Source organism: Bufo gargarizans, chromosome 10, assembly GCF_014858855.1.
Source record: "Bufo gargarizans isolate SCDJY-AF-19 chromosome 10, ASM1485885v1, whole genome shotgun sequence".
Classification (NCBI taxonomy): domain Eukaryota; kingdom Metazoa; phylum Chordata; class Amphibia; order Anura; family Bufonidae; genus Bufo; species Bufo gargarizans.
Window position 1 is genome coordinate 110,154,492 of NC_058089.1, and position 25,368 is coordinate 110,179,859.

Here is a 25,368-nt window from a genome sequence, read left to right on the forward strand (position 1 = left end):
GGGCACTTAATAGACACTTGTCATCATGGCTGCAGATGGATTAAACCTTCTTTACCTAATCACTAGTATATGGGCTGTACTGAACGGACTTACGACGGGGGCCCCCTTGGGGTGTGCAGTGATAGGGTTAGGTGAAGCTATACAATTCTGTTTGAGCCTGGCCATTAAAAAAGGCTATTTTTTTATTTATTTTTTTCTGGACATTATACTTACTGCCCCAAACCCCTTCCATCCCATTGCGGCTGCTCCAGTGACATGCCCATATACAGCACATGACTGCTGAAGCCTGTCACTGTCCTCAGCACACGACAGCCGAGGAGAGTGCTTTGCTCTAGCAGTCGTGTGCTGTATATGGGTACGACAGCCGAGGCCAGCGATTGGCTTCAGCAGTTGTGTGCTGTATAGGGGTACGACTGCTGAAGCCAATATACAACACACGACAGCCGAGGCCAGTGCTTGGCTTCAGCATTCATGTGCTGTATACGGGTAATCACTGTCCTGAGCTGTATTACTGCTGAGGCCAGTAATTGGCCACATCGGTCATAGGTGGTATATGGGCTGCATCCAAATCATTACAGCACGGCTGCAGCGGCAGACAAGGGGGGAGCAGTGCTGCTGGAACAGAAGGGGTTTGGGTATCATTATTTCAGTTTTATTATTATTTTAACACTGTCCCTGCTGGCTTAAAAAAAAAATAATAAAAGAAAAAAAATCTTGGACAACCCCTTTAAGGAATTTTAAACAGGTCAAAAGCCAAAGTGTCAAGGAGACGGCACTTTCTATTTTGCATAAAACCCGTACTGTACCTGAAGATCCAAAGCAGGCGGCGAATTGTGACTGATCTCTCGTCTTTTAGGAGGGGAGTCGCTATCGCATTCTGATTCTGAACCTGATTTTATCATTGAAAGAAGAAATCCAATTAAAACAACTCGGCCCCTTTCCTGGTGCTTATCCAGCAGATATTAATTGAAGAGAGTCAAGTGTTGGCAGCATCGCAGCAAACTGATGAATTATTTGTGCTGCTGATCTGAAGTTGCAAAGATATTAGCAGAAGTAACTTTAGTCATTTTCGCACGGAGGGCTGCGGTGCGGCATCGTTCAGCCACTGCAGCTGTTTATTATGGATCTGCCCATTAAGCCATCGGAGCTGCCTGCCGAGTTAGTCAGCAATGCTGGACAGTGCGTGACGCATTCATTTTCACTATAAAGTGCCGTTTCCTGTAAGGCCTGGGCAGGCTGGCTAGTTGCCATTATAGGGTGTGGTCTGTATTTGGGGGTGAGGGCTTAAAGGGGTTGTCCAGGCTTTTTCTATTGATGACTTGTCCTTAGGATAGGTTATCAACATCAAATCGGCGGGAGTCCGACACCCAGCCCCCCCGCAGATCAGCTGTACGAGGAGATCGCGCGCGCGCAGTGTGCACACGCCGCCTCCCTTCTCTCTTCCGGTCCACTGCAGCTGTCTATGGTCTTTGCCATAGGCATAGCAGCGGTGAGCAGGAAAAGAGGAGGGAGACGCCATGTGTAAGCTGCGTGTGCGCCATCTCCTTGTACAGCTGATCAGTGGGGTGCTGGACCCCGGCCGCCCTGATATTGATGACCTATCCTGAGATTAGATCATTAATATTAAAAGCCCAGAAAACCCCTTTAAGGGGAATCTGTCACCACGATTCTGGGCTCTTATCGGAGTAGCACTGCAGAGAAGGAGTCCAGATCAGTATTTTTTTTAAAATAAATAACAACGAAAACTTCACTTATTATACACAGATAAATCGATTGTACTTGTGGTCGTTACTCGTTCGCTTTTAAATTGTTCCTTGTAATTACATGTAAAGATGGGGGACAGATGTTTGGTCAAAAGGCATGCATGAGATCGTTCGCGAGTAGACGACTCATATCATACAAACGGATCTATTAACGAGGAGCGATCATTTTCTAGCGTGCTTAAAGATCATGATGGACGAGAAACAAGCGATTTGTCGCTAGTCTTTGAATTGTTCCTACCTTTTACATCACACAATTCTCGTCCACTTTTGCTCGCATGCACGAGAATCTGTACGATATTTGCTCCATGTAATAGGGCTTTAAAAGGGGTTATCCAACTCTCCCCCCCCTCATACACATTGTACTTACCTGCTCCCCGGCACCCGCGTCGCTCCGGATCCCTGCATGGCATCTCCAGGAAGGCCCGTCCACGTCGTGGTCTGCTATTCGTTGCGCCCCCTATCGCTGGGAGATGCAGCGGCGGCTGTGCAGGGATCCGGAGTGATGCGAGTGCTGGGGAGCAGGTATGTATAATGTATATGAGGGGGTCCGGGGGGCTCATGATAGGAGTCGGATAACCCCTTTAATGCCTCCCATAACCCTGCTGTCAGCCCTGTAATACAGAGCAATGTGCCCGCACACAAAACTCTACCATCTGACAGATGAGTGTTTGTTCTTTTTTTGCCGATTGGGAGGATGTCCACACATGGCAATCATCGGGCAAGCAAATGGTGCTACCAACGTTCGTTCTCGATCATTGGCCCGCATCAAAGGCCCTTAAAGTCGTTATCTGGGAGTAAAATACTGATGACCTATCCGTAGATCAGTGGGGGCCAACTCCCGGCACCCCCACCCGCCAGCTGTTTGAGGAGGTTGTGACGCTCTATTGAGCACTGCAGCCTCTCCCTAGGCCGGTGACATCACAGGCATTGGTCACACGGCTTATATGCAGCTCAGTCCCTTTCAATGTGCGGCGCTGTGCTTGGGGAGCTCACCGGAGTGCCACAGCTTCTTTAAACGGGTGATCGGTGGGGGTGCCAGGGGCTGGACCCCCACCAATCAGATATTGAGGACCTATCCTGTCATCAATAGTGTACGTACAGAAAACCCCTTTAAGAGTCTGACTTGCAGGGGCAGTCCACTAGCTTTTTGTGGTGAAATCAATATACAGATCTCTGATCTACTCCCCTCAGTCATGTCATCTTGGGGTTGAGACTGCCCCTACATGAAGGACCTTGTTGGCGTTATCCGTTCAGTACTGTACCCACCTTGCAGGGGACATGCTGCTTCTGCACACTCGCTGCCCTTTGGAGTGGTCTTCCTTATAGGGGTCAGCAGGATACCTGTAAGACAAGATTTAACGTATGTCATCTCATTAAGGAATTCTGAGTTAATAGGCAGGAGGACTAGTTCAGGACCCTCAGTAACAAAGAGAATCTCTCTGTCTGGAGGATCTGGCATGTCCACGCACAACATGTACAGTCTACTAATTTCAATGACCACTGTGTAATGCCTCATTCATCCTGCGGCGGTGCTGCAGCGAAACGGAACACTGTGAAGAACTGTGAACTGACTGTAAAAACAGACGAGTCGTGTGTTGTGGACAACTTACATTAAAGTCAATGGAGTAAAAGTTGTGTGAGACCTGCAAAACAAAATCCATGAGGTCTAGATTTTTTTCGACAGCAGCGTTTCAGTGCGTTGCGACCCCATTGACACTCATTAGGTGTAATTTCACGTGACACATGTCACCGTTTAGCACAAGCATTAATGCAATTATAGTTAAAACCCCTATAATGCCCCCCAAAATTCCTGTGCACCTCATACAGGTTAGGCTACTTTCACACTAGCGTTCGGGTTTCCGTTCGTGAGCTCCGTTTGAAGGAGCTCACGAGCGGACCCGAACGCAGCCGTCCAGCCCTGATGCAGTCTGAATGGAGCGGATCCGCTCAGACTGCATCAGTCTGGCGGCGTTCAGCCTCCGCTCGCCTCCGCACGGACAGGCGGACAGCTGAACGCTGCTTGCAGCGTTCGGGTGTCCGCCTGGCCGTTCGGAGGCGTGCGGATCCGTGCGGATCCGTCCAGACTTTCAATGTAAGTCAATGGGGACGGATCCGTTTGAAGATGCCACAATGTGGCTCAATCTTCAAGCGGATCCGTCCCCCATTGACTTTACATTGAAAGTCTGAACGGATCCGCGCAGGCTACTTTCGCACTTGCGCACTTGCGAATTTTTTTAAAGTTATTAATGCAGACGGATCCGTACTGAACGGAGCCTCCGTCTGCATTAATATGAGCGGATCCGTTCAGAACGGATCCGCCCGAACGCTAGTGTGAAAGTAGCCTTATACTTACCCTGCTACCTGCGTCGCTACTGATGCCTGCAGGAGGGGGGGGATGACGACAGCCAATAGCAGGCCACAACCGGAACAAGCGATGCTAGGGAGGCTCGTCCCCATCGCGGCCTGCGATTGGTTGACCCCCCACCCCCCAACATTGATGGATGTTTTGATCTGCGAGACGAGGCGATGCATCGGTGGCTATGCGGGCATCAGGAGAAGCGGGGTAAGTATACCCTGTATGCGGTGACCGAATGGTTTTACTTTGAGTACAATTCATTATAAAATATGATCTTTTACGACAATCCTGATAACAGATTGTTATTTTGCCTCTGGGAAGTCTTTGTTCTACAGTCCTTTGGGAAAATTAAGATGCAAAGTGCAGCGAATACACAGGTTATCCTCCTCCGAGATAAAAGGAATCAACAATATCAGTAAAGTACACCGCAGCTGCAGGGAAGCATTAGACTGGTACTTTAGTCAAATACTGCCACCTACTGGTATCTGAGGAGTAACAAGAATCAAGTCTTTGTTCCAGGAGGTAATATTTTTCCTTACAGAGAACACCTAGTGGGTGTGTAAGGAGTCTTATAGGCCAGGCTATGCTGCATTCGGTCTTTGTTAATACACTGAATTACTGTAGATGAGATCAGTCACCAGCTCAGGCTACTTTCACACTTGCGTCGTTGGATTCCAGCAGGCAGTTCCGTCGCCGGAACTGCATGCCGGATCCGGCAATCTGTATGCAAACGGATACCATTTGTAGACGGATCCGTCTCACAAATGCATTGCAATACTGGATCCGTCTCTCCGGTTGTCATCTGGAAAAACGAAACCGGTATTTATCTTTTTTACATTTTTAAAAAGGTCTGCGCATTCCGTTTTCCCGGAACCCTTGGGGCCGGATCCGGCATTAATGCATTTCAATGTTCCGGAATTTTGGACGGAGAAAATACCACAGCATGCTGCGGTATTTTCTCCGTCCATAAACCATACAGTGACTGAACTGAAGACATCCTGATGCATCCTGAACGGATTGCTCTCCATTCAGAATGCATTAGGATAAAACTGATCAGTTCTTTGCCGGTATTGAGCCCCGTAGGACGGAACTCAATACCGGAAAACTTTAACGCAAGTGCGGAAGTACTCTTAGGGTTATATATAAAGTAGTGAGACACTCTGAATATAGCGCTGGATCGCCTACATTTTTATCCTGTGGTAGTTTCCATGAAATTAAACTTGATTGGGGAGGTACAAGGCAGGAGTCCTCTCAATGGTGTGCATTCTCTCTGGACTCCTCAAAATTCATGAGCCACCTGCTGATGGACCCCTCAAATCACAAGACCCACAGGGTCCCCCCCCCCCGAAATGAACAGCATGTCGAGCATGCACACTTCCACTCGTGCCGCGCCATTCATCTCTGGGGTAGTTTAGCGCCTGGCTATTTCTGGAACTTTCATAGAGATGAATGGAGCAGCAGGAATGGCGGTGTGCATGCTCGACCTGGCGCTACAACCAAACTGCCCCTTGTATGGGAACGAGCGATCCCTACTGCGATCATTTGCCTCCATAGAGAACCAAGGCTTGCTCACAGCGGATTGCCTTAATTAGAAACCCCGCTGGTGCGCCATGGACTAGGATTATTAAGAAGTTCTGGCGCATCTTCAGGAGTTCTGTGCGCCACAAAAGGAAGTCTATGCTAACAAGTAAGTGAGTCAGGCTGAAGAGGCCCCCTTTCATCCCACCCAAGCGTCAAAGGTGGCGGAGAAAGCTGAAAAGCAGCAAATTTGGGTGCAAAACATGACTTGTGACCAAAATTAGGGATTTTGTCTGCCAGTTTTATGGCATTCAGGCTGAATAAATTTTCTGGAATTCTCCTAAATGTTAATAAGCGAGAACCATGTGTTTCTAGAAGCGGCTCACGGTTGCGTCTGGTTTTATTCTGAGCGTTCTCGCCTCCTCTTCTAAGCGGCGTCAACAGCATATCTGTGAATACAGAATGTACACCAATTACCACAAACTTCCGGAATTATTCTTTCCATTTATACGTTACATTTTTCTTAGGGTACTTTCACACTTGTGGCAGAGAGATCCGGCAAGCAGCTCCGTCGCCGGAACTGCCTGCCGGATCAGGCAAAACGTATGCAAACTGATGGCATTAGTAAGACTGATCAGGATCCTGATTAGTCTTAAAAATGCCTGATCAGTCGAAAAAATGCATTGAAATGCCGGATCCGTCTTTCCGGTGTCATCAGGAAAAACGGATCCGGCATTAATTTTTTTTCACCTTTTTTTCAATCTGCACATGCGCAGAACGGAAGGACGGATCCGGTACTAATACATTCCTATGGGAAAAAATGACGGATCTGGCGTTCAGGCAAGTCTTCAGTTTTTTTCGCCGGAGATAAAACCGTAGCATGCTACGGTTTTATCTTTTGCCTGATCAGTCAAAACGACTGAACTGAAGACATCTTGATGCAAACTGAACGGATTACTCTCCATTCAGAATGCATGGGGATATGCCTGATCAGTTCTTTTCCGGTATAGAGCCCCTGTGACGGAACTTTATGCCGGAAAAGAAAAACGCAAGTGTGAAAGTACTTTACTCCATCAATTAGTGACAAATGTCTTGCAAAATGAATTGCATGATACATCAAACAGGACAAGCCCGGGGTCGAGCATTTACACGTTGCAAGGTAATAAATGGTAACGGGGTATTCCCATATGACAAAGTAATAGCATTGTGCTAGGACAGGGATGCCCAACCTGCAGCCCTCCAGCTGTTGCAAAACTACAACTCCCAGCATGCCCGGACAGCCTACAGCTATCAGCAGGACATGATGGGAGTTGTAGTTCTGCAACAGCTGGAGGGCCGCAGGTTGAGCATGCATGTGCTAGGATATGCCATCACTTTTATATTCAGTGGGGGTCCCACCTTTGGGATCCCCACCAATCCTCAGATGGTATATAGCTCTGGTTAAAATAGGTTTTCTGGGACTGGTCATCAACATCAGATCAGCAGGGGGCCGACCCGGAGGTGTGGTGCCAAAACTACACAGTGTGTGTGGTGACCATGCCTGGTTTACTGCCGGCCGCTCCCATTCAAGTGCAGCGCTGTTTAAAGGGCATTTGTCAGCAGATTTGTACCTATGACACTGGCTAACAAGTGCGCTTGGCATCTGAAGGCATCTGTCTTGGTCCCATGTTCCCATGTGCCCTGTCAGGTTATTAAACCTGACAGGGCACACCTGTGAAGTGAAGACCATTTCAGGTGACTACCTCTTGAAGCTCATCAAGAGAATGCCAAGAGTGTGCAAAGCAGTAATCAAAGCAAAAGGTGGCTACTTTAAAGAACCTAGAATATGACATATTTTCAGTTGTTTCACACTTTTTTGTTCTGTATATAATTCCACATGTGTTAATTCATAGTTTTGATGCCTTCAGTGTGAATCTACAATTTTCATAGTCATGAAAATAAAGAAAACTCTTTGAATGAGAAGGTGTGTCCAAACTTTTGGTCTGTACTGTATAATACATATATACATACATACACACACACACGCAGACATAAACATATACATATCGGCTTCCCATGCGTTTAGAAAATAGCCCCCCTTGTAGTCTGCTCAATGGTGCAATATGAAACAAAAAAAATCTACTAAATTGGCCTGATGTTAGGAATGAATAAATCTGCCTACCAGTGTGGAGTTTAACAGCTTCTGCTATGACAAACTGGACGGATGGTGAAAACACCCTTGACAGATGCTGTACACAGTACTTTTCGACTGTATAAGCGCTAGTTGTCAGACGTCATTCATCACAATGTGTCAGCGCACAGGAGATTAAATACTATGTTTAGGATGTGGGAGCATCTGAGACACCAAATCTGCTCTCATTCAAAGACTGGGGCTGTTCTGTCTAACCGTCTGCTGCAAACACAAGGTAAAGCAGGTCATACATTTTACGGTACGTTCACAGTTGCGATTGCCAGATCCAGCAGAGAACAGCCTACTGGTAGGTTTCTACCAATCCCCTCCAGATCCCCATCGACTATAGTGGGATCTGTCCACTTTCTGGCAGAAATGCCAGGTTTAGGACAGATAAATACCTTTTGGCCGGCCGACAGCGGGCCTTTATGCCGGTACAGGCTACCGGAAGAGCCTGCTAGATTAGAACTGTGAACATTCCCTTAGACAGCTGCTTTTGGAGTCCAGAGGCCCCAGTACATATTAGGTGGCTGCCTCACTTTGCCCAAATTGACAGGATTGGTTGACATTAAAGAGGACCTGTCCCCGCTCCTGACATCCCTGTGTCTATAGCTTCATGCATCCCCCATGTAATAACAATGCTGGAGCATCTATTCTCATGTCTCTATGATGTGCCATTCCTTTATTATTTCTCCTAGAAGTTATGAATGAATTGCTAGCAGTCTGCAGTAAGGGTACAGAGGGAGGTAACCAGTTGGGGGGGTGTACCTTCACAGTCTTACTCTAGCCAATCAGTGCTGCCATTTTCAGACTGTGCAGGTACACCCCCCCAACTTGTTACCTCCCCCCTGTACCTTACTGCAGACTGCTAGTAAATCATTTGTATCTTCTAGTAGAAATAACACAGGAACGGCACAACACAGAGACATAGGAATAGCTGCTCCAGAATTGTTATTACATGGGGGATGCATGAAGCTATTAAATCAGGCATGTCATGATGGGTGACAGATCCTCTTTAAAGGGCTATTCCTATGTGGACAAATCTGGTGCGCGCTCATCTATATGAAGTCATAAGAATATATTTCCGGGCTCCTTTAAAGTGACCCCAGGTCAGGAGCCCACAACCCTGGAGGTCGGTGAACTGAGAAGCACCCCATTTCTAGAAGGTTTACGGCCAATGTAATGTAAGGTAAATTCCAAATTGACCTACATTTGATTAATTGGATCTTGATGAGTAAACAATCCTCGGGATTATAATTAGGCATCAGTTCACAGTGCTGTGAAACCATATGCTTTACATGCTATTTTAGTGGCCAGGAATGGCGTCATAGTGCTGGAACTGGTAGCGTCTGGTTATTTAGCAGGAACACACGCTTTCCAGTTGTAATACCACAGACCAAGGCCTCATGCTCACAACTATCTGTTTTGTAGGCCACAAACTGCATATCCACAAAATACGGCTACCATCCGTGTTGCATCTGCATTTTTGAGGACCTACCGACTTCAGTGGGTCTGTGACCCGCATTTTGTGGACAAATATAGGACATGTTCTGTCTTTGAGCGGAACGGACATACGATCATCCATGTGATTTCTGCATCCGTTATGCAAAAAGATAGAATAGGTCTTTTAAAATGCCAATCACGGTCCCGCTGAAGTCAACGGGTGCGCAAAAAATGTGAATGCAGCATGGAGTGTATCAGTACTATGAGAATTCACAATTTGCGGATCACAAAAAGCATACGGTTACGAGCATGAGGCATTATGGGAACTACACTTTCCTGTTGTAATGTTCACATCAGGGTGCTGTCCCGTGCCGCCTGGGTGCTCCTGAATTGAATACTGACCCATGATATTCAACAGACTACGGTAATTCACTTGCATTATTTTCCGCACAGGCCATCGGTCCCTGTAGAGAAAAATGCAGCATGCACCATTTAGGGCTGTTTCACACGAGCGAGCCTGATCCTCTGTTCTGGGCTTGCAGGAGTGCACAGCATTAGGGCTCGTTCACACGAACGCGTGATGCCCGTTGCCATATTACGGACCGCATTTGCGGATCCGAAATACACTGGCACCGTTCCGTGGCCATGCCGCATCACGGATGCGGACCCATTAATTTCAATGGGTCCGCAAATCCGGAGATGCAGAACGGAACACTATGGAGTGCTTTCTGGGGTTCTGTTAGGTGCTTCCACACCGCAAAAAGATAGAACTTGCGCTATCTTTTTGCAGAACGGAAGGATCGTGAACCCATTCAAGTGAATGGGTCTGCGATCCCCATGCGCCTGCCCCATGGACGGAGCCCATGCATTGCGGACCGCAATTTGTGGTCTACAGCACGGGGACGGGCTTCACGCGTTCGTGTGAACGAGCCCTTACACAGATTTATAATGCCGTGTGCCTCTGCTTGACCTTACTGTTACAGAATCCTAGTGACATAAAGCTGTCAGTGTGATCCTGTAGAAGGAAGGTCAAGTAGAGACACATAGCATTATAAATCCGTATAATGCCGTGCGCTCCTGCGAGTCCAGAATGGAGGATCACGCTCACACACACACAGATAGCGATTCCCACAATGGACTCGCTAGTGTGAAGCAGCCCTTAGGTCCCATTTTTCTAAAAGACTCCCCCTTTTCAGTGTGCGAGAAAAATGGAACACATCAGGATGTCACCTGTGTTCGCTCCAGCTCCATGTAAAAAAAAAATCGTCCGGCTGCTGCACAGATGAGTTGAAGCTCATTCGTCTGAATAAGCCCTAATATTAAGTAGCATATTAAGGCATACGTTATGCAGCCATTCGGTACTTGCCGCTTTAGCGGTCGTCTCCTGGTACTCTCACTGCATAGTTGTCATCCAGCATGCAACAAGTTCCAGGCCGAGCTGCCCCCTGCTGGGGTGTCTAGACATATTCCTTCCAGCATAGATTATAAGTAACCATGGAAACTGACAGGAATGACCTATAATAGCAGGTGGATATTTACATAGGACTGACCTTCATTGCTGGGCAGGGAAATAATCCCATGGACTGTCTGGATTTATTCGCTGATTTCTTACAAGCTTCTGATGAGAACATATTAGCTTTTATCAACCAAATCCCATTTTCCCGTCCCCGTTAGAGACGGGCTTACAGGGAGATGTGGCGTTTCCCCATTTAGGTACTCCTATTAAAAGAACCGATCAGATTCTAAAAGAAACGGTTCACACTTTGCTGGGGTTTTTATGCAGTTTTAAGGCCATGGATAAAAAAAGAACAGCAGCAGTATAAAGCATTTCATTATACTTCTCCTAAAAATAAAAGGGGGCGATTGTCCCAGAATAAGAAATGATGCCCTAAATTGTTATTCTGCGGTAAGACCCCCCCCCCATGATCATGGGAGCAGGGGTCCCATGACCTGTTTGAAAGGGGTCTATGGGACTCACAAAAAAGGTGTGTATGGCACTCAGCGATCTCTAGTAGTCCCATGGAGTTTTAAGGGAGTGGGGTCGTGCTTGCTCAATAGTCACGGGGGACACAGGGCACCCGTTCTCATGATTGGTGAGGGTCTCGTGAGAGGTTAGATCCCCTCTGATCTGGTACTTATTACCCATCCTGTGGTCATTCTGGGACAACCCCAGACAAAATGGACACCCTAGAAGTGGAGGATGGGGACCAGAGAGGAGACTCACTACGTAAAAGCAGCTCCCCTTCTGTTTGACCCAGATCCATCCATGCATTGCACAGATGACCATTCATTTTAATGGACGGCAGGTAATACTACTGGCTGAACTAAACTTCCAGGAGCCGATCACCACTGGCTGATGGTCCAGAAACATCCCCTTAATACATTCTCCTTCAGTATGCTCCCCTCTCACACTCATTACAATGGCTTTAAGTATCATTACGTCTATGTTTCTGTGCCGTAGTATGCCCGCTGCCATGGAGAAATCTTCTGTATTCAGTTCTATAACGCTCTTCTGCCTGTAGGAGAACTCTGTGGCGTTCGCACAGATTTGGACATCCCATCAAGATCTGGCTGCAGTTCCTGCTATTCATGACATGCCCCGTCACGAGACAGCCTGGAACACAGATTGGAGACCGACAAATCAAACATATTCACTTAGGATATAATGTACTATAGTGAATCCTGTAATTTCCAGAGCCGTCAGAGCTGACACCTACAAGGATCCGGGGCATACAAGTGAGGCTACTTTCACACTGGCGTTTTGGCTTTCTGTTTGCGAGATCCGTTCAGGGCTCTCACCAGCGTCCAAAACGGATCAGTTTTGCCCTAATGCATTCTGAATGGAAAATAATCCGCTCAGAATGCATCAGTTTGCCTCCGTTCCGTCTCCATTCCGCTTTGGAGGCGGCCTGCAGCGTTTTGTTGTCCGTCTGACAAAACTGAGCCAAATGGATCCGTTCTGACACACAATCTAAGTCAATGGGGACGGATCCGATTTCTCTGACACAATCTGGCACAATAGAAAACGGATCCGTCCTCCATTGACTTTCAATAGTATTCAAGACGGATCCGTCTTGGCTATGTTACAGATAATACAAACGGATCCGTTCTGAACGGATGCAGATGGTTGTATTATCTGAACGGATCCGTCTGTGCAGATCCATGATGGATCCGCACCAAACGCCAGTGTGACAGTAGCCTAAGGCTCTGTTTACACTCCTGTTTCCGCTCTGTCATGGGATCTGCCCTATGACTGACAACAATGGGGTCCAATGGGCCCCCATTGACATGTAATGGGTCTGTCAATAATTAAACTGGAAGAATATCACAACTTATTTAAACCCGCTCTGCTCAAACCTCTATTGCCGGACTTTCGGAGCCTCCATCTGACATGGTTTCTAATTTGGAGACATAAACGTCATCACATTACTCCTATCTGAAATTACCTGAGCACCTCAATGGGGGCCGAGTGTCCAGAACGCTGCTCATCTCCTTATCGATTATATCAGCGCAAATCATCATGGGATCTGATCGAACGTAGAAAAGAGTAATAGATTAGTGTTTATCGAACGTTCACATAGTAGAAAAGGCATTGGGGGCCGAGAGTTCCTAGCTGGTGATTGCATACAGATTCCCACCTAGTGTACGAATACTGAAACTCCACTGCGCACAAGGAACATTCGCTCTTGTGCCACATTCACGTTGAGCACAGTCACGTTGCAGCTGTACAGGCCACGGCTGGCTGCTGTTAAACTAAAATGAGGACCACACTGTGTCGTTAGCCTGCATTGTTAATGGCCGTGTGGTATAGCGGGCGCCGCGTGGCCATTAACAATACAGACTGACTAAGGCTACCTTCACACTTGCATTGTTAATTCCTGGCAAAGAATCTCAATACCGGAACTAAGCGGATCCGTTTTTTATTTTGCATATCAGAAATGTGCATAATGACTGTATGGCCTCTTGCACATGACCGTATGCCCTCTGCGAAATACTGTCCGTGAGCGGGGCCATATGTCCCGGAGCGGTATTGATCGTGCGCACGGGAGCACACAGCATCATAGATTACAATGATGCTGTGCACGTCGGGCCGCTCGCGCACGCATAAGATCATTGTAATCTAGGATGCTGTGCGCTCCCGTGCCGCTCCGGGACATATGGCCCGCTCACAGATCGTATGCCTCGGAGGGCATACGGTCAAGTGCAAGAGGCCCATGACAAATGCACATTTGGTGCCGGACCACTTATTTCTTACTTTACCTGGATCCTTGTCTTGTCTCACTGAAGTTGAATGCTCTGATGAGTTTACCCTGCAAGTGAGAAAACATTATGAAGACTGGTAAGTACATGGTTAAATACAGTATCATCTGTTAAAAAACTAAATCTTTCTTTGGAGTCCTCTTAGGGGTGGATTCACACATGGTGCGGGTTTCTACCAGCATTTTAAACCCCCCACAAAACGCCCATGTCTTACATGTTGATGTCTAAGCCGTGAATTCCCGCTTTGCATTAAAATGTGCAAATCCTGAAGCAGATTTATCTGTGCAGTAAAAGTTATGTCAGGTGTGAATCTGAGGCCCATTTCACGCGGGCGAGTTTTCCGCACCGGTGCAATGGACCATGTGATGAGCGCAGTGACGTCATCAAAAGGTCCTTTACCAGGTCCTGAAGAAAAAAGAGGAGGAGATCTTCTCCGCGATCAAGTGGATGGGGCGAGTTAAATTAGTTTATTATTTTTAACCCCTCAATGGACAATTTACTAAGCATTCTGTATTAAGAATGCTATTATTTTCCCTTATAACCATGTTGTAAGGGAAAATAATAAAATCTACACAACACCGATCCCAAATCCGAACTTCTGTGAAGAAGTCTGGGTTCGGGTCTGGGTACCAAACATGCCGATTTTTCTCACGCGCGTGCAAAACGCATTTAAAACGCTTTGCACTCGCGTGGAAAAATTGTGCATTTTCCCGCAACGCACCCGCATCTTGTCCGGCCCTCACACGCGACGCCCGTGTGAAAGAGGCCCAATATTCACACTAGTTCAGAAGTCATAGGCTGCCGGGCTATCAGAGTTTTCTGAACCTTGAGAGGTTTTTTCATAGGTGTTTTTTCTCTTTCCCTCTTAAATACATTTTATTTACTTCTTGCACCCAAAACTTCAAATTGGGCCCCATTTACACCATCGTATTTTTTTGCGGATTGGACACGGACTCATTCAATTCAATGGGGCAGCAAAAAAATGGGGTGTGCTGTCCGCATCCGAATGTAGGTTCCTCAGTCCTGCAAAAAAGACAGAACATGTCCCATTGTTGCCATTGGTCCGCAAAAAACAAACAAATGCAACATGGACATCATTCATTTTTTGTGCGGATCTGCGTTTTTCTGTGTGCATGCTGCCATTTTTTATTATTTTTTTTTTACTTCTTGCCCAGTCTTTTAGGTACAGAAAATGGAACGGGACAGAGAATCTTCAATTTGCCAACAGCCTCATGACACGTGAAGTTTCATTTCGAGTCCAATGTGCAACATACCGTACCTTACATTTCTGACAGAAGACACTTCAGGACGAGTCCCCTCAGCTTCCCCTGACAGCCCCCGGTCTGGAGGGGGGAGGTCATTATGTAAGGTCTCTGTAGCACGGTTTGGTAGCGTCTGAGTGACGGCATCCCTAAAAGTAATGTTCTTTCTGGATGAAGCTGGCCCGCTGCTGTCATTTCCGCAAGTCTCTTGAGCTATACAGCTGTCACCGCAGGTTTTACGGAGCCCACCTGATGTCCGCACACTGGATTCCTGCGGTTTAGTCATGTCTAATGATACCTGTTGTCTTGCTTTTCCCTAGATAAAATAAACTAAATGTAACTTAGGGAGAATGAGCAAAAGATAATATACAGTGCGGGGAAACTACTGTAAGCAAAGCTGGCATCTGCAACTGGTAAAGCTGGGCAGATGCCAGAGCCCACCCCACTAACCCTATCTGGATATTCTGATGTCCAGAAGATGAACCAATTGGTAAAGGGGTTGTCCAGGATCAGAAAACCATAGCTTCTCGCTTCCATAAACAGCACCACACCTGTCCACAGGTTGGATGTGGTACAGCAGTTCATCCTCATTCACTTCAAATGGAGCTGAGGAGTAATACCAGACACAACCAATCGACAGGTGTGGTGCTGTTTTTGGAAGAAAGCAGCCAAGTTTTTCTAATTCTGGACAACCCCTTTAAATCGAACTTGCTGTGCAATACATATCCCCATGTTTTGCTGATGGCAGAGTTGGCAGAAGATATGATTTGGTGGGTGCACTAAGAGGGTGCGATAGATAAAGGGCCCACCGTGACACCCATGGACCCACCTAAATCTGGAGCTGGCCCTTTAGGGTAGCACTATAAAAACTAGAAAATTGGTTAAGTAACTATTTTTCAATCTAATATAATTTTTGGTATTTCTCCTTTTGAAGCGGGTCGGTCGTCTCTACGGACATGTCTAATTTAGTAATCACTTGTATTCCTGATGAAATAACAATTCTGTGCAGTGTGGTACTGACCAATCGGTGCCAACAGTGCCAGAGTGCGTAGGTAAACACCTCTAAGGGTCCATTCACACGTCCGTATGTGTTTTGCGGATCCGCAAAACAGACACTGGCAATGTGCGTTCCGCATTTGGCGGACCACACATTGCCACCACTCTCATAGAAAATGTATTTTCATGTCCGCAATTGCGGACAAGAATAGGACATGTTCTATTTTTTGGCGGAACGGAAGTGCGGATCCGCAAATGCGGATGCGGACAGCACATTCCGGCCCCATTGAAAATGAATGGGTCAGCACCTGTTCTGCAAAATTGCACAATGGATGCAGACACATTTTGCGGACATGTGAATGGACCCTTAAGGTTAATGGGGGTTTTCAAATTTTTTATTCCGATGACCTCTGCATAGGTTATCAGTACCTGATCAGTGGGTTCCAACCCCCCGCCAATTAACTGTTTGAGAATGCTGCCGCGCCTCCGTGAGCTCCAGCTTGCCTTAAACCAGTGTCATCTTCATTGGTTACGTGGCCTAGTTGAATAGGGCTGAGCTGCGATACCGAGCACAGTCGCTATACAAAGTACGACGCTGAGCTTGGACACCAGTGGGCTATGGTCTCCTCAAACAGCTAATTGACACCTGGCAAACCGTCGATCAGATAAAAAAAATTTAAAAAGTCGGAAAACCTCTTTAAGCCCATCTGTTCATTTACTCTCTAATTTCCAGGAGGAATAACAGAGGGAAGACGCAATGCAGGGTCCTCAGAGCTAAAAATTCAATGGCTGACCTAGGCTCTGCAGAGTTTGTTAAAAACAGGTTATATTTCTTAATTTTTCTATAAGCCTCCCCACATTTTCACCACAACCTCCCCACCCTGGTTTCCCAACAATGTCATCCTGCTGTCCCTCCCAGCCCTGTGCTCCCCAATGCCCCTGCTGAAAATATAGTGACCCTAGTAGACATATTGTCCCTATGGTGCCTCCAGCAATTATAATGCTTCCTAGAGTGCCCTCCCCCAGTAATAATAATGTCTGCTAAAATTCCCCCAGTAATAATAATAAAACCCTATATTGTGCTCCCAGTAATAATGCCTGTATAGTGTCCCCAAAATAATGTCCCCCAATATGTCCCTGTAACAGAAATGCCCCTACAGTGCCTCCAGCATTAATATCTCCTATTTTACTCCAGGTAAAAAGGCCACCATAGTGCCCCCTAAATGTCCCCTATAGTGCCCCTAGTAGTAATGCCCATGTACAAAAAAAATCCAGCTATAGTGCCCCAGGATTAAAATGCCCCCCAGTGCATCCAATAATGCCCCACATAGTGCCCTCATTAAAAAAATGCCCTGGTAATGCCCCCTATAGGGCCTCGGTGTTAAAAGTCCCCAGTGCCACCAGTAATGGCCCTTATACTGTCCCCTGTATTAAAAATTCCTCTAGAGTGCCCGAATTTTGCTGCCAGTTATGTCCCCCACGGTGCCCTTTCAACAGCAAAGCGCCCCCACAGTTCCCTTCCAGTAGTAACGTCCCCCACAGTGCCCCTCCAGTAGTAACGTCCCCCACAGTGCCCCTCCAGTAGTAACGTCCCCCACAGTGCCCCTCCAGTAGTAACGTCCCTCACAGTGCCCCTCCAGTAGTAACGTCCCTCACAGTGCCCCTCCAGTAGTAACGTCCCTCACAGTGCTCCTATTCAGTAATGTCCCAAAGTGCCCCTTCAGTATTATGTCCCCAATGCCCCCTGCAGTGCTATCCTTCCTGTTAGTTAAGGCCCCCAAGTTGGCAGTGAAAAAACAAACAAAATAAAAATAATACTCACCTGTATCCCGGGTTCGCCGGTGTTCAGGATACAGACCACAGACTCTTCCCGTCTACGGCCACATAGCTTCACTGTGTCCCAGCTCAGGCAGGTGTGATTATGTCATCACGCATGCGCCGGCTGTGATGACGTCCTCACGCACACCTGCATGGGTATTTACTACCTCATAGGCTGCAGGCCTTCTAAGCCTGAAGCCTATGAGGGTGATCGGCAGCGGGGCAGAGAACTATCATCTCCTGTGCCCCGCCGCAGTATTGAACTGCAGAGCTGCAGCGGAGGGTCTAGTCGCAAATGGCGACCAGACTAAAAAGTTTTGTCACCATTTGTAAATTCTAAGTCGCATTGGCGACCATTTTGGTTACCATCTGGAGCACTGGACAGTGGTTTAGAAAACATGGGAACTAGGGCATGGGGGGCAACAACTGTTCCCTGGTGCTTAGAAGCACCATTCTCCCCTCTGTCAGGTCCTTCAACATTGTCTATGTTCTGGAATATAAAACTGCAATGATAAATTATAAGTAAATGCCCCGAAATATGCTTGTGTTATGGAAGCAAGTGTCAATAGTAATAAAAACTGCAAGACACCCCTCCCAAGGCAGGCACACAGACAGCGGAGATCTGCGCCACTTTATGCTTGGTCCTTACACTAAGGGCTCATTCAGACGACCGTATGCTGTCAGCAAAAATGCAGATCCGTTTTTTTTTTCTTGCAGATTAGATGCAGACTTCTATGGGGCCCTTTTCCCTTTTTCTTCTCCACAAAACAAATAAAACATGTCCTATACTTGTCAGTGAAAAATCAGGACGCGGCCCCATTAAAGTCTACATGTCCTCAAAAATGCGGAATGCAATCCATTTTTTTTTGCGGACATGCTGAACTGTCAACAAAAAAAAACAGATCCGCATTTTTGCGGACAGCTTACGACAGTCTGAATGAGAGCCCAAAATGCAACGCAATATGACCACGCTGTAGAGCAGGAGAAGCTGAGCACATTCATATATTTTTTGGGGGAAAAGATTCAGTAAAAGCTGTAATTTATACATTTATATCTTTGTATTTTTCACCTGTGAACACCTATCGGTACAGGAGGGAGATGCTATCAGTGACTGACAACCATCTCTGTATACACAGTCACTGACGACACCGCCTCCCTGTACCGATAGGTATTCGCATCCATACCTCATCATACTGATGCTGTAGATGTTGTATCTTGAGAAATATTTCTTCAGCCTTCCCCCGATATTCATCCAAACACGGTTCCCGTTGGTTGTCGTGACTTGTTGCACTACAGAGACTTACTTTCGGGATACGTTCATTTAAACTGAGAGACAAGGTTTCGGCTGTGTATGGTGTAAAAGGTTTGGAAGTCAGGAAACAGAAAAGTAACAGCAGCGCATGTACAGAACGTAAAATAGAAGAGCGGCAATCGCTGCGTCCCTCCTGCCTTTTACAAAATGCCGCTATAGGGAATCTGACAGCAGTACGGTCCATTTAAATACTGTAAGATAATCTTCTGCTCAATTCTTTAACTTCTGGGTGCGAGTGTATTAACTAAGGCTACTTTCACACTGCCGTTTCTGGGTCCGCTTGTAAAATGCGTTTCAGGGCTCTCACAAGCGGACCAAAATGCTGCAAGCTGCGTTTTAGTGACCGTCTAAAAAACGTAACGGAGACCAAATGCAGCCAAAGTGATGCATTCTGAATGGATAAGGATCCGTTCAGAATGCATCACTTTGGCTGCGTTTGGTCTCCGTTACGTTTTTTAGACAGTCACTAAAACGCAGCTTGCAGCATTTTGGTGACCGCCTGACTATGCGGAGCCTAACGGAGCTGTCTAGACTTACAATGTAAGTCAATAGGGACGGATCAGTTTTTCACTGACACAATATGGTGCAATTGAAAACGGATCCGTCCCCCATTGACTTACAATGTAAGGCAAGACGGATCCGTTTTGACTTAAGACTTTTTTTTAAACAAATAATGCAAACAGATCCGTTATTCACGGATACAAGCGTTTGCATTATTCGTGCGGATCCGTCTGTGCAGATACAAGATGGATCCGCACAAAAACGTGAGTGTGAAAGTAGCCTAATCTGTCTCTAAAATAGCAGAATAGATCAGACCGGTCACTGGCTGCAGTAGTCAAACCAGATGTTGATCCCAGGAGAACCGGGACCTGCAGAGCAGGCGGGGGAGGGATGGAGCTGGAACCCATCGGCAGAGATCACTCAAGTATGATTACCACCACAGGTCCATGCTAGTGGGTCTGGAGGAAAGGTCCCTATGACATGACAATGAGGTCACTAGTGAAAATAAAGAACTGACTTTGCAGATGGTAAACTGAAAGGATTTATCAGTTTCTGGGAGTTTAAGGCGTATTCCCATTTAAACAGTTTGCTAGAATATGCCACAGAGAGATTTAATTTGTACATTTAAAGGGGGGGGGGGTTCTCCCATCTGAACATCACTAGGATATGCCAGAAACGTCAGATAGGAGCGGGTCCCTGAGGTGGGTCCTGCATCTATCTCAAGAACAGGGCCTCTGAAGTAAAGGGATGGCAGACACATATGCGCGGCCACCCTCCAATCACCAGTAAGGGAGGTCTAAAAATAGTGGAGCTCTGGCTTGGCTATTTTGGGAAGTCCCATACCGGTGAATGGAGCGGTGGCCACGCATGCGCGGCTTGCTTTCCATTCACTTCTATGGGACCTCGCTCAGCTATTTTTGGAAGTCTCATAGCACTGAATGGAGAGCACGCTGTGCAGGTGGGATCTGCTCTCCTTCACTCCTGAGGCCCCCCATCTCAAGACAGGAGCAGGTCCCAGAGGTGGGTCCCGCATCTATCTGACATTTCTGGCCTATCCTAGTGATGTTCAGATGGGAGAACCCCTTTAAATTTACAAATCACTGTTTATTCTATTTTGCCATCTAGTTGCTTCCCAGAAACTTTTCCCGTGGTGGACCAAAGATATCCGAGTTGATAAATCTGACCCCCCCAAAATGTCAAAATGTTTTTTAAGGTAGTGTGTGGAGCTTATTCCTCTCTCACGTATATCCTCAGCCAGGATGAACATTCATGCGTAAGGAGGGGTTGGAATAGCTGTCGGCCGAATGACAGTTTCTGAAGTGTCTGGCTGGTTTAAGAGCAGGATCAGGCCGACATTGACACCACATTTGCAGTGCTTATTGGACGCATCTATAGACACCTATTCGCCCAGTAAAAGCCGTAAGAGGTTCCTTTTGGCCCCCATAGGGCAGGTTTACTTTTCCAACTGTATGTAATACCATAGTCTGCTACGCTATTCCTTACATGCTTAAAAAAGTGCACTGTGCAGTATATTATTGTCTTACACGGAAGCCATGATATATGCCTGCATAGTGCTCTACATCGGAGACACCTATCAAAGGTATATGTCTGGAAATCCTCACGATGTAGAACTTTGATTTATACTCAAAATGCAGTATGAATAGACCCGTAAACATCTCAGGGTATGATATAGATGAAAGTATTATATTCCTCTTCCCTGTCAGAACCAATACTTAAATTGGAGAGAAAGGGACGTGGGTGGGGGGCACACAGCGCCACATCACATCACCGCTACTGTATGACCCCTGCTAAAAAAAGAATTAGCAAACATTTTTGAGATCTTACTAATGCATCTGCAGTTCTGAAGGACGAATGTCGCCGCTTTGTGCAGTTCGTCATCCGGTGACTCAGCCAGCACCTGAATCATAAGGGGAAGTCCATTGCTTTTCAGCAGTTCATATTGATTTGGCCCTGTGGAATGAGACACTTGTTCAAAGCAGATCACATAATGCTTCTGAGCTCGTATTTGATTATTGCTCCACTGCTGTGTAAATGTGATTGTGCCCGAGCCGCCAACATGAATGTTTTCAGTAAGCAGGGCGCCATGCTGCTCAATAAAATATGAATGCAGCGGAAAAGATAAAACCCATCAAAGCATAGTTATTTCCCACCGAGTTCTCATAATATCCTCCGATATGATTTGTAAAGACTCAGTGGCATTAACTAGTGGGAAGTGTGAAATGCATATTAACTGCTGACTGAAGACTATGGCAGAGCACGTACCGCAGTCCTCAGTGAGGTGGCCGACAGTAAGGACAATGCTGAACTTGTCTTCTGCTTCCAGTTGTCCACAGGTTAAAAGGCTCATCAGACTCGATATAACGTTGTGCTTGGACAGGTGATGGATAGCTTTATCTGGGAAACAAGTGCATTATAGTACAAGTGTTATTACATGTGCTCTGATATTACATTGTATCTCTATTATCTTATATTGACCATATTCTTAAGGGGTTGGACCATCTGGGACATTGATGGCAAGTCGCTAGGATAAGCCATCAATGCCCGGTCCTAAATATGGGACCTCCGAAGTAAACAGAGCAGCAATGCATGCGTGCCACCTTCAGTTCACCGCCATAGTAGTTCTGCCTCGGCTATTTCCCGCAGTCCCATAGCAGAGAATGGAGAGGTGGCCGGGCGTGCACAGTGTCCTCTCCTTCAAATGCTATTAGAATTAAGAAAATAGCCGAGCAAACAAACTTGGCCATTTTCAGAACTTCCATAGTAGTGAATGGAGAGCACAACACTCCTTCACTGCCGGGTTCTGTTCTCGGAGAGAAGCAGGTCCCAGAGGTGGGACCTGCACCTATCTGACATTGATGGCATAGTCTACCGATATGCCATCGATGTCCTAGATGGGCTAACCCCTTTAAAGGCTAGGATTAGCCTTGCAGTCTTAAGGCTGTATTACACAGCCCGATCTGGCAGACGATTGTCGGGAGGGAAGCAATCACCTGCTTACTAATGGAGGAGACTGCTGCTATTACAGGTCCTTCTCAAAAAATTAGCATATTGTGATAAAGTTCATTATTTTCTGTAATGTACTGATAAATATTAGACTTTCATATATTTTAGATTCATTACACACCAACTGAAGTAGTTCAAGCCTTTTATTGTTTTAATATTGATGATTTTGGCATACAGCTCATGAAAACCCCAAATTCCTATCTAAAAAAATTAGCATATCATGAAAAGGTTCTCTAAACGAGCTATTAACCTAATCATCTGAATCAACTAATAACTCTAAACACCTGCAAAAGATTCCTGAGGCTTTTAAAAACTCCCAGCCTGGTTCATTACTCAAAACCACAATCATGGGTAAGACTGCCGACCTGACTGCTGTCCAGAAAGCCATCATTGACACCCTCAAGCAAGAGGGTAAGACACAGAAAGAAATTTCTGAACGAATAGGCTGTTCCCAGAGTGCTGTATCAAGGCACCTCAGTGGGAAGTCTGTGGGAAGGAAAAAGTGTGGCAGAAAACGCTGCACAACGAGAAGAGGTGACCGGACCCTGAGGAAGATTGTGGAGAAGGACCGATTCCAGACCTTGGGAGACCTGCGGAAGCAGTGGACTGAGTCTGGAGTAGAAACATCCAGAGCCCCCGTGTACAGGCATGTGCAGGAAATGGGCTACAGGTGCCACATTCCCCAGAAACAGCGGCAGAAGCGCCTGACCTGGGCTACAGAGAAGCAGCACTGGACTGTTGCATGTCATTCGGAAATCAAGGTGCCAGAGTCTGGAGGAAGACTGGGGAGAGGGAAATGCCAAAATGCCTGAATTCCAGTGTCAAGTACCCACAGTCAGTGATGGTCTGGGGTGCCATGTCAGCTGCTGGTGTTGGTCCACTGTGTTTTATCAAGGGCAGGGTCAATGCAGCTAGCTATCAGGAGATTTTGGAGCACTTCATGCTTCCATCTGCTGAAAAGCTTTATGGAGATGAAGATTTCATTTTTCAGCACGACCTGGCACCTGCTCACAGTGCCAAAACCACTGGTAAATGGTTTACTGACCATGGTATTACTGGGCTCAATTGGCCTGCCAACTCTCCTGACCTGAACCCCATAGAGAATCTGTGGGATATTGGGAAGAGAAAGTTGAGAGACGCAAGACCCAACACTCTGGATGAGCTTAATAAGGCCGCTATCGAAGCATCCTGGGCCTCCATAACACCTCAGCAGTGCCACAGGCTGATTGCCTCCATGCCACGCCGCATTGAAGCAGTCATTTCTGCAAAAGGATTCCCGACCTAGTATTGAGTGCAGAACTGAACATAATTATTTGAAGGTTGACTTTTTTTGTATTAAAAACACTTTTCTTTTATTGGTCGGATGAAATATGCAAATTTTTTTAGATAGGAAATTTGGGTTTTCATGAGCTGTATGCCAAAATCATCAATATTAAAGCAATAAAAGGCTTGAACTACTTCAGTTGGTGTGTAATGAATCTAAAATATATGAAAGTCTAATGTTTATCAGTACATTACAGAAAATAATGAACTTTATCACAATATGATAATTTTTTTAGAAGGACCTGTACATGCGGCGATCTCCTCCTCAGTAAAGGGAGGAGTGATCGTTATACCATCGTTCTTCCATATACCGACTCATTGTTTGATTAGACACCACAATCTGCAGCCTGCAAACCATTTTTTAACCTGTCAAAAGATTGCCCAATGAACGAGCATTTGCTTTGGGCAATCAGCGGCAGTATCACACTGCTAGATGAGCGCTAATGAGCCTTACTATGAATGCTCGTTAGCGACCGTCTGCCAAGAAAAAAAAATTGTCAGGTGTAATACAGGCAGAGGAACTGCCTAGCAACACTAGTTAGAGATAATCTGGCATTGTAATACTGCCACCGAGTACCCGATGAATGAGCAAACCTTGGTAATTTAAATCTTTCAACAGGATTAAAAATCATTGTTTGCCGACGGCAGATCATGCTGTGTAATCATGCTGGCATCATAATTAGTATGGGGACGAGAGATGGAGGAGATCGCTGCATGTAATAGCAGCGGTCTCCTCCACTAACAAGCAGGCGAACGCTTCCCTCCCCAACAACCTCCTGCTAATCTGCAGGTCTAATACGGCCTTAAGTAAACAAAAATTCTGCTTAAATGAATTAGGGGGAAATGGATTAAGAGACTTGCACCAGCTTTCTGACTTAAAAAAAAAAAAAAAAGTCTTCCATTTTCATGCATGCCCGGTTTGCACAAAAATGTGCAAATTGTTCAATTTCACCCAGCTCTTGACACTTTTACAAGAAGTGTGTGGGGCTTAGCAGGAGGTCTTAATACTCTTGCAGCATTCCCCTGCCTCAACAAGGTGTGTGTCTACTATTTTATCTTATGTGATGTCGATATTTATCCAGCATAATACCACCTTACTGTAGAGAACTAATGTGACCTGGCACATGCCCTACCAAAGGAGCGATAGGTAGATCACTGTACGCAGAGCAAAGAATTCTTCCGACAATCATCTTGTATTATTATTATTATTTTTATTTTTTTATAACTCTGCAGTTTTGTTCACTCACAGTTTTCTGCGATACAAGCATCCAAGGTCTTTGTAACCACTATAGCAAGTCTGGAATCCAAACTTTTTCCTTGTAAATCATTCACCAGGTGGGAGAGGACATCCGCCAATATATCGAGCCCTCCAATAGATGAAAAGTAGTCCTGGGCAAATCCTAATGAAACAGAATGATTATGAATGGAAACAAAACTATTAAAAGGCTATTTTTTATGATTCCGTACTACTCATTTTTGCTTAAATTTTTTTTTTTTTCTTCAACTGATCCTTAAAATTTTTTAAAGTTTTTTTCTCCACATTCAATCTGTCAGAGAACTGCTCTATTGGTTCCATCTGTTGCTCTTAGGGTGGGTTCACATCTGCGTTCTGGATTTCATTA

The 25,368-nt window shown here is 46.1% G+C and overlaps 1 protein-coding gene across 1 annotated transcript in view; it reads right to left on the reverse strand.

The window, feature by feature from the left end:
* Positions 1-25,368, reverse strand: part of TERB1 (telomere repeat binding bouquet formation protein 1) — a 41,495-nt gene that overhangs the window by 2,784 nt on the left and 13,343 nt on the right. Inside the window, exons 9-19 of the mRNA XM_044269302.1 lie at positions 24,994-25,146; positions 21,683-21,814; positions 21,245-21,370; positions 18,771-18,931; positions 14,790-15,088; positions 13,511-13,560; positions 12,697-12,777; positions 11,724-11,864; positions 6,024-6,092; positions 3,030-3,104; positions 807-889 (exon numbers count right to left, since the gene is read on the reverse strand). Coding sequence (XP_044125237.1) covers positions 807-889; positions 3,030-3,104; positions 6,024-6,092; positions 11,724-11,864; positions 12,697-12,777; positions 13,511-13,560; positions 14,790-15,088; positions 18,771-18,931; positions 21,245-21,370; positions 21,683-21,814; positions 24,994-25,146 — 1,370 coding nt within the window. The remainder of the gene's footprint in view (positions 1-806; positions 890-3,029; positions 3,105-6,023; positions 6,093-11,723; positions 11,865-12,696; positions 12,778-13,510; positions 13,561-14,789; positions 15,089-18,770; positions 18,932-21,244; positions 21,371-21,682; positions 21,815-24,993; positions 25,147-25,368) is intronic.